Below are 10,497 nucleotides of genomic sequence, written 5' to 3'. Positions count from 1 at the left end.
TACATCGCTTTGTTCTCATTGTGGCATTATTTATAACGAACACTTTTCTTCTGTGAGAATTCCTAAATTAACCAGTGTCCCTGTAACTGTGACCTGTGAGAATAAACGGGTTGCAAAAAACATAACAAAGAACATGGTCGTTACAGTTCCGCGTTCCGAAGGGGTTCGCAACGTATCTTGTTTGATTTGATACATAAGGAAGTAGGTACCTTTGTTATCGTTTTGTGGCAAAAACTGGTTCCGTATGTTTCCGGTTACACAAATCCACACGTTATTATTGTTATCGCTGTCGCCGTGGACTCTCTTCGGACGCACAGTTCCCGAGACAGATAGTCGTCGTATTCTTGCAATGATCAGATTACAATTATCTGCGTCCATTAATAAAGTTTTCCCACAGGCCCGAGGCCTCCCTCACTGAAGTTATCTTTGCTGCTTATGATAATAAATTAGCTTCATCACTTTGTCTGTCATATTTGTGATTGAACTTTCATATAGATTTGAATCTTGGTTGATTCTAGGCTGCCTATTAAGTATTAAATGATTACAGATAGGCATTTCATTGAATAGAAAGTGAGGTTCTGATGTTCTGATTTATAACTAGGTTTATGGATGGTATATTAATAGGTCAGTCACACATTCAACCAATGATAAATACAAAAAATATATTACTAAATAAGATAAGATAAAAACAATATTATTTTTTGGGTCCCATACCTCAAAAGGAAAAACGTAAGCCTTATAGGATCACTTTGTTGTCTCTACTCCGTCTGTCTGTCAAGACCCTTTATCTCGGGAACGCGGGGAGGTAGGTATCGAGTTGAAATTACACCATACCACCACCATATACTCAGGTCTACAGCCCCTTGAAGCTGTGAAAAAATAGAACTTCTAAGTTAACGTAATAAAAAGATACGGCCGTTTATGCCGCAAAAAACGTAGGTATATTTCGATACTCTCAAGGGAATCAAAATTTATAGGGTACTTCCCGTTGACCTAGAAATATGAAATTTGGCAATGAATTGCAACAGCTTTGGCATGTAGCTAATATAATTGCCCATTTAATCATGAATGGCATGTCATAAAGGTTCAAAATGATCTAAGAAAAAATTAACATATAGGTAAGTACTTATCTACCTACTCACCGAGGCAGGCACAGTTGTCCGTGAAAACACGGCTTTTTAGGATTATTCAATAAAAATAATAATCTTTCGCACAGGAAGGAGGACAAGGTCACACAGTACGATACGATGTCCCATATCACAAAGAACATTAGGTATGGCATGACGCGCTTGCTCGTGTGTCATCGCGGTGTCAGATGACTGCCATTTTTGCTTAGTTAAGCATAATTATATACTGACTGGCAACCAACCTATTGTGGTGATAAACACATCTTTTGTTTCAATAGAACTTACACATGATGTATTACTCATTGGTGCATCCGTAAAATTACTTAATGTGTTTCACAGATTTCACTATGTATCTGTCTGTAAGAGGATACATTAGTGGTCATTTTTCCATACAAACGTTCTCGACTATCGCTACAGATGTAGTGCATAATTATTTTCCATCGTATTTTCACGGAAACGTACGAATGTGTCTTGCTATTTCATGCAGTCAGTCTCGGTACAAAAAGGTTGACTGAAGTAGCATGACAAATACGAACGTTTCCGAGAAAGTACGATGGAAAACAATTATGTACTAGATCTGTAATATGTCTTATCGAAAAGTTCGTTAGGAAATTGGATCCGTCATAAAGAGCATACGAATGCGCAGTTCAAAGGTGCTTAACCTCAGGATGGACAAAAAACTGGTGACTGGTGTGTGGGTATGTGGCTGCACACCGGTGCTGAAGCTGGGCATATCGCACGAGAGGCAGCTCGCCGGGTGCGGCGGCGCAGGTGCCGCCGCCGCCCCGCGCCGCGCCGCGCCGCTATTGGCCGCGGCCCCGCGCCCGCCGCCGATTGGGCGCAGCGCACGTGCGCGGACTACCCGCCGCCACCTGGCCGTCGCTGCCGGGGAGCGCATATAAGCGCGGCCTTCCCTCACCGCACCACACCCGAGCTCCGGACGTCGAAGAGCGCACACGTCACTCGCGTCCCGAACACGACACCGCTATTACGACTCCGGCGCAACGTACATGTTTTGGACTGTTACATTTGTGAACTTGTGATACGATTTTATACCGGACGTTTAATAAAAATAATTCTTTGTTAAGTGCTTGTGAAAAAGTGAAGATGCTCGTTGAGGATTCGCAAAATTCTCGCGCAATGATGACGAAAAAATATGCGCACTGTCCGCTGAAGAAGCGGCCGGTGTTGGTGCGGGAGGAGCGGCCGGCCACGCCGCCCACTACGCCGCCGCACCCCGCCCACCTCGCCACTACACTTTATTATGACTATCCTTCTTGTAAGTACTTTATAATATTTCTTATATAATTGAGAGTATGTCTTAATTATAACAAAATAGCGACACCATTATAAAAAGTATCCCGGGTGGTTTTTCATATAAAGATGACAGCTATACTTACGATTCAAACAATTTTTGTTTGTGTTTAATTATCATATAAACATTAAATCTCAGAAAAAAATAGTATTTCTAGTAAATTATGTCTCAGAAAAAAAGTAATATTATATTGGTAGTAGACAACTGATATTTTTTTGTTCGTTGCTAACAAAATATTTCTTTTGTCAATAGGTGTTTCGGAAAATGACGAACCAGAAAACCTGAGCACGAAACCAGAAGACTTATCGAAGACCGGCAATTACCCAAATAAGGCGTCGTCGCCAGTGGCCGCAGCGGCCATCAAGGCGGAGCCCCGCGAGTGGCCCCAGCACCAGCTGGAGTACCTCGCCGCCTGCAGAGCTCGCCTCGAACCCACTCCGGCGCCGATCGAACTCGCACGCCCCACACCTCAGTACGCCTATCTACCTGCACTCTACGCCCCCTACCCAATGGAAGAAATTTACCCTACCGCGCCCTCCTTATCACCGCCGGTCCATTCTCACCTTTACTCCCGATATTCGCCTGCGTCCCCACCGTCTTCTATTTCGCCTCCTCCATGTCCCGAAGATCTCCGGTCTCCCGGCTCAGTATCTTCAGACTCCGGAGTATCTGTGTCCGGCCAGAGACGCCCTCGCTACCAGTGCCCAGACTGTGCAAAGTCTTACTCCACTTATTCCGGTCTCTCTAAGCATCAACAATATCACTGCGCGGCCGCCGAGGGGAGTCTCGCGCGCAAATCCTTCAGCTGCAAGTATTGCGCAAAAGTATACACTTCGCTGGGAGCCCTCAAGATGCACATCCGTACGCACACACTGCCCTGCAAGTGCCACTTATGTGGAAAGGCTTTCTCTAGACCGTGGCTCCTACAGGGTCACATTCGCACCCACACAGGAGAAAAACCGTTTTCTTGCCACCACTGCCGCCGGGCGTTCGCCGACAGATCGAACCTGCGAGCTCACCTGCAGACGCACTCTGATGTTAAGAAGTACTCCTGTTCCGGGTGCGGCAAGACATTTTCCCGGATGTCGTTGCTGAGCAAACACTTGGAGAGCGGGTGCGGCAGCCCCGGCAGCCCGCCCTTCGAGTACCGGCCCGAAGCGCTGCCCGCGGCGCACGCGCACCAGCCGCACCAGCCGACGCCGACCATTCATGCCTACTGAAAAGACTGACTTATATAGCCGTATTTGCAGAAGTTGAGATCTCGTTTTCAAACTACTATCACTCGCTGTTATCACCTTTAAAAATCTTAAACTATCCTTAAATATTTCTAATTATTTAAACTTTGTAAATGTTTTGAGAAGAAATTGTGTGCATAGATTATTTGTAAATACTAGTTTTAAGTATTTTGTTACAAGTGCTGTAAGGGACCAATATACATATATTGCATACGATAATTATTGTAAGTTAGGATAAGTTGGATATCACAGAGATATCTCGCCGCCATACCAGCGGCTTCGCTAGTCATGTGGCATTTGCCGAGTGTCATACACTTGTATAATATATTCGTATCCTAAGCCATGTACAAAGTGCCTTAATTATAATACAATACTTAATATATTTCATGAAAATTATAGCAGTATGTTTATAAGACGGTATTATTTAAATTAAAGCTATATAAAACATCGACACCTACTCACGAGGCTATATTTAAGCCGACTGCCGAATTGCGTTCCTTTCTGTTACCTCTAAATCAGAGAATAATAAAGTATACTACATTGAAAATGAATTAATTATTTTCTATTAATCACCCTCTTACTTCGATTCCCACTCAACATAAACGTGGGAAAGTTCTACAAATCAAACAATAGAAAGTTTGGGAATAAAAGTCAGGGCTGGCAGGGCCCAGGCCGCTGTTGTATTTGATAGGGTCCCATGTTTTGTTTGCGATACAAACCGATCGCGGTAGTCATAGCCGAACGAATTTACCGTTAAAACATTCTAATACCATTATTTTGAAAACATTCAATTACATTGGATTAGACATATTAAATAAACAGTATCAGGCATTACCTAATATTAAAGAGTATTACCCAATATTAAACTTGCTTAGGTACCTACTACTAATTGATATGATAAAGTACCAAGTACCTAACGATACAGACAGCACGTCTCGTATATAATTCTTGAGATCAAAGGTTCCGAATCGTACGTAATGTAAATTTTAATAATCATAACCTACGAGAAAAAAACCCAGCCAGAAAACAGTGCTATCCAAAGTTTGGATAGCACTGTTTTTCTGGCTGTGCATTATGCGTGGTTTGGATTCCAAACCACGCATAATGCACGGTTCCGTAAATTCCGTTCGTTAAATAAAGCAGCAAACAAACAGATGTTCAAGCAAAAGGGCGTATCTTCCCGGCACTTACGTCCTTTTGCTAAAAACAGGAGTCTTTGGCGATAACTATAAAATAGCTTAAACTAAGTATAATTTAAAAATACAGCCTATAAACTTGGGCTATAGTTCCCACGCTGGCCCAATGCGGGTTGGGGACTACACATATACGATTGTTCTTCATCGAAAATCTAGTGATAAACATGAAATTATATTCCGTAATACCTTACCGAAAAACTTTTGATCCGGACGCCAGATTCACGCAGCCACCACCGGCACCGCATCTCATTCGCTCTGAATTGATGATAGGTAAGTACCCAATCAATATAATTTTCGTTAAATTAAGTAAACACGGATAAAAAAGATTTTAAACCAAAGAATATTATTTGTTTCAAGATCTTTTCGAATTTCGATATATTTTAAGGAAACCCGACAATGTACCTATACCTACGTCCACGAAAGAAAATGTCTTGTAAGAAAAAAATCGGGATAAAGCGTGCGCAGCACTTTTTTCTTTGAAGTCATGCCTCACTTAAAATGGAAGGATGCGGAAAGAAAAAGTATATTTATTAGACAGAGAATTTATTAAACTACGAATTGAGTAAACAATAAAAACATAACTATTATCTTATATTCGTAGCAGAATAAAAATAATGAGAAAAAACCCGAATGCGCACACTTGACCCCTTACGGGGTAAGAAGATACAACATTTCAGCAGCTCTTATAGTTTTTTGTATAATTAATCTTTGAAATTACTATATTTTGTCAGATGACAACCCAAACTCACTAATTGCCACCACTTGTTTTCATAGCCATAGTGAACCGTATTCGTACCGAAATAAGGTTGATTTTTGTTTAATCATGTTTTAGTAATTATTGAGATTTGGTTGTTTTGATTTGCTTTTAAACTAAAATAAAGTTGCAGTTATTGGGCAACTGGTCAGTTTTATTCTTTATCCTTATATAATTTCGAGGCATGATAAAAACTGGACGAGAGATATAAAATTATGAATATCTTAAATATGTATTGTGAAATAATTAGCATAGTTTTGAATGTGAAGCCTTTTACACAGGTTACCTCGATTTGACGACCGGTCTGGTCTAGTGGATAGTGACCCTGTCTGCTAAGCCGATGGTCCTGGGTTCGAATCCCAGTAAGGGCATTTATTTGTGTGATGAACACTAATATTTGTTCCTGAGTCATGGTTGTTTTCTATGTACTTATATAAGTATGTATTTATCTATACAAGTATGTATATCGTCGCCTAGTACCCATAGTACAAGCCTTGCTTAGTTTGGGGCTAGGTTTGATCTGTGTAAGATGTCCCCAATATTTATTTATTTATTTATTTATTTATTTTTAGTTATTTTGATCTGTTTCCAATAGGATAATTACTGATCCTGTTAGTGTCAAAAGTGACATTTCTTCAACCAAAAATGGCACAATAGGGGATATTACTGCAATGTTCTGCCGCCAGAGTGCAGCACTACCGACTCAGTAAATTCATAGACTAACTTATACATACTGTGCCTTAAACTGTTATTTGACAAGTTTTCACAGACAATAAAATATGACATTGACGCATCAAGGCGGTTTGTTAACAAGGGCCTACCGGTAAACGCGAAAATCGAAATTTAGTTATCTGCCTCTTTATCGCTCGAATATGCAAGAGTGATAGAGAGATTAGATAACGAAATTTCGATTTTCTTGTTTCGCGGTAGGCCATGTGTCAATGTGGTTTGTTTACTGCATGTGCCACAAAGACGCAGAGCTTTGCCTAATATTCCCTATTGGTTTGATCAAGCGCCTGAATCCTGAGTCTATAAATCACCGATGTTTTCCTTCACGAACGAAACTTTGTGTAAATTACTGTAGGTACGTGAAAAATGGCAGCATTACATCGAATGTTATATTCCAATAAGACCAGTCTTACCAATAAGAACAACTGGTTCCTAATAAAACCAAACGCGCCTACAACATGTTGCTAGCAAACACAATTAAAACAATGTGCAGCGGCACTATAAATTTCTAGTAAACAAAGCTTGTAATCATTTATAGCCGCAGCGAGTTAATCGGAGACAATAGGTTGGCGGTTAGCGGGCACGGATGTGGGTCGGACAGAGAGGCATTAGACGGTGGGCGCCAGGCCGACGGTCACCCGGCCACGAGGTCACCGGGCTGCTCCCGCTTACCCGTGCCCGGCTAAATCCCTTCATTCTATATTAGCTATTACACATGCTCTTACAATGTTGCAATAGCTAGTGTAATAATCGCGCATCGCACCTAATTATTATTTCGTGTGCTTTTGTTAAAATTGTATTACAAGTAGCGATATCTTAAAATGCTTCCGTCCTGCCTGCCAGTAGTATGTCCTTATTAATTTGCACTCAATATTGTTACTAGGCAGGTGAGCTCTATAGTGATCGAATTACTAAATAGTCTAGTTTAGCTATCGGATTTTTCAAACATAAATGGCAGTGTCATGCAGAAGATATAATTATAGGTCTCAATGAGTTTTAACTTCCTAGTTTTTTGTGCAATACAATACTTCTTATGGCACACCTCGATAGAAAACAATATAAAAGAAAACAGCAACACAAGCAGAGGTAAACAACAGGCGATCTTATCGCTAAAAAGCGATCTCTTCCAGACAACCTTCATGTAGCGAAAATGAATAAATATACATATTGACATACATACTTACATACACTTGTATACTTAGATATAAAAAGGGTACCTACCTACTTTAAAATATAAGAGGTGTGTTAGTTGCAGTCTAGTTAGACTTCGTCTGCGTGTGATGATGATGATTGATAAAAACTATCCTATGTCCTTTCCATAGCAAATTTCAACTAAAACGGTTCAGCAGTTTGTGAAGAGTTAATAGACAGACAGACAGAGGTGCTTTCGCATTTATAATATTATAGGGATATGAATATGATGATTGTTGTGGATATGTTTATTCCAATAGGTAGGTATACTATTTCTTACATGGTTTCCACGGTAGTTACCAATTAGGTACCACTGACCCGACAAATACGAATTTCCAAGATAAATTGAATACCAATAAGTGTCCTCAAATATTTCATGTGAGGTGACACGGGTCAATGTTTTTGTGACGCAAGCGATATCTAATTTTATCCTAATCAAACGTAATGTCATTATCGTGTAGCTTGCCAGTAAGAAAGTTGTCCAATATGATCACAATCTCCGCAGTTAACCTCCGACCCTGTCAGGCAAATGCACGTTTCTTAAACATTTAGATATCGGAACTTTTCTGTGGAAATGTTTGGAATTGCGATACTATCCTCCGGCTATATTCACGTGCAAGGTGTCTTTGGGAAATTCAATTCACAATTGTTATTGTAACTATCCCTTAATCAAGCAGTTTTTGGCATATGTGTTCTATGATTATGCTCCTAATGTCAGGAATTAAGCAGGCCACAATGATACGAACATGCACCTGTACCTACTTAAAGTGTATTTATCTATGGATTATATGGCTTATACCTAACCTAGGTATACAGAGATCTCAAGGGTATCATAGATACTAATCAGATATCTCTAGCTAAGTGGAGGCCTTAATAAAACTAATTACTTAAGATAGCACCGTCGAGACAGATAAGAGCCAGTGGGAGCAAATGAGGATGGTGCATTAGTTAACAACGGTGAGTATTTTGTTGTGTGGAGTTTAGCAGTCGCGAAGAGACCAACATTCACGTGAGTACACGCACGAGTGCCAATTAGAGGCAACAGAGATGTGCTGCGTGCGCGCGCGACGCGCCGTGATTGGCCGCGCCGCCACCGCCGCGGCACGTGCGCCTTCACCAATCCAATGCATTCTCATTAATTAATTCTGTTCCTATTTGCATCGTGATTATCTAATCTCAGATCGACCTGCGATATGCCGTACCAATTAGAGTTCACACCTAATAGCCTAATAGAACTTTGAACTTTTCTATTAGTTATAAACGATCGGCTTGCAGATAACGCGAATGAGTTTCGACACCGTTCTGACCTCGTTTACGAAGAACGAGTTGCTATTATTTATGTATTTCTTATTGTTTGTAGCCTTTGGAGCGATTGATCAGTCCTTCGGTTATGCAAGCTTACGCGTATGGAGACGCGCCGGGTGTTGTGGCTGTGAGCCTAGATCTGTCTAGATTTAGGGCCGACGGCGGCAATGGGCCGAGTCGCCGCGCCGATAAGCTTGATTTGTAACGTCGCGCGTCGACGCCGGCGCGTGCGCACAAATAAACGTGATTTCAAAGCGCACCTTTCAATAAATTACCTAACCCACTCGTGATATGACATGCTACAATTTATGCTCTTCACACTTTAGGAACATTTCGACGTCAATTCGCAATTCCGCTTAATAACGGCGACAAGTGCCATTTCCGGCAATTCCTTGAAATATAAGAAAATCAATTTAAAACTTGATCAAGTAATTTAGCAGGTTAAAATGTACTCTGTTTAGGTATTTGTATATACTACTCACTTACTTGCGATCTTGCAATGGAGGACGCATATATCACTTAAACTGTACAAATGTGTAGGTACTTAATGACCGATTTTTTTAATTACGGGTAATAAATTTTATTAAATTTGTAATTAAACCTTGCCATTCTGTGAAAAGGTCAATGTGTACCTTAAAGTATTTCAATTAACTATTCCACGTCGCTTAGATTACAATTAACTAACAAATAACTTTTTGTATGAACATATTTAATGAAACAGTAATAGGTATCTATTAAATTGTAGTTACGAAATAGGCTACGTTTTAATGCTAATTAAAATCTTTGTACAAGTACGCGTTGTTGACATGCTCAATAAAGGCCGCGCCTGTGTCCTAATGCTAATCACATTTAAGACACACGTCGCGCATTGGTATTAGTACCTACAAAGGTACACCCAGCTGCAAAACTGCATGCCCACTTTATGAATGAATTCCATTCATAGTATGTCCATGTAATTTTGCAGTTCGCTTTACATATCTACGAGGGTATTCAGTACTAAATATTGATTACAAATTGCATTTATTTAATAAAAATAAAATCATATGACCGACGAAGTAGCTAAGCTAATATATATTATATGTATGTTAATTTGAATGCATCACATCATGATATTCATGATTTATCAAATTGGCCAACGGTTTGTAATAAAATAATATTGTAGTCTATTTGTTGGGAGGTAGGTCTAAAAAAAATCTGGGGATGTTACTAAATTAAGTAGGTATATAATATGTATCATATTTAAAATTTAGATAAAAGAAAATGCTAGGTAAGTACCTATCTAAGTTTAATTTATGGAGTATAGAAGTTGAATCATCAGTATCTAATATGTTTACCTTATTTATTTAACTACACACCTTCGTTATTAAATTTATACTTCGAAGAATGTTTATGACAGCCATAAATAGGTACGACGCGATTGTTTTTAAACTAATATACATTCACAAAAGGTGGTCATAAAATCATTGTTGAGATACAATACCGACGCGCTGCTTACAGCTAATCAATATTTATGCACCTTCCGGGATTTAGTCATATCGCCTGGGCCTTATCCTGCGGCGGAACACACTGACATTATGGTGGGTGTGTTAGAACAGTACAGTCGGAGTCATTATAATGACTCGCAGCGTTCAAAAATTTGTAAGTA

At 39.9% G+C, this 10,497-nt stretch overlaps 1 protein-coding gene across 1 annotated transcript; it reads left to right on the top strand.

Moving 5' to 3' along the window:
* Nucleotides 1-1,809: 1,809 nt before the first annotated feature.
* LOC134790744 (zinc finger protein SNAI2-like) lies at nucleotides 1,810-4,224 on the top strand. The gene is made up of 2 exons (XM_063761665.1): nucleotides 1,810-2,406; nucleotides 2,695-4,224. The coding sequence occupies exons 1-2, from the start codon at nucleotides 2,235-2,237 to the stop codon at nucleotides 3,660-3,662; spliced, it is 1,140 nt and encodes a 379-aa protein (XP_063617735.1). The 5' UTR covers nucleotides 1,810-2,234; the 3' UTR covers nucleotides 3,663-4,224.
* Nucleotides 4,225-10,497: the final 6,273 nt, after the last annotated feature.

This window comes from Cydia splendana, chromosome 5, assembly GCF_910591565.1.
Source record: "Cydia splendana chromosome 5, ilCydSple1.2, whole genome shotgun sequence".
NCBI classification, from domain to species: Eukaryota; Metazoa; Arthropoda; class Insecta; order Lepidoptera; family Tortricidae; genus Cydia; species Cydia splendana.
The sequence above is the reverse complement of the archived record's forward strand: the minus strand, read 5'-3'. Positions and strand labels throughout refer to the sequence as shown.

Coding starts and splice junctions, on each gene's coding strand:
- LOC134790744 (XM_063761665.1), top strand. CDS start 2,235: ATGCTCGTTGAGGATTCGCAAAATTCTCGCGCAATGATGACGAAAAAA. Junction 2,407..2,694: donor TTATTATGACTATCCTTCTT/GTAAGTACTTTA, acceptor TTTTGTCAATAG/GTGTTTCGGAAAATGACGAA.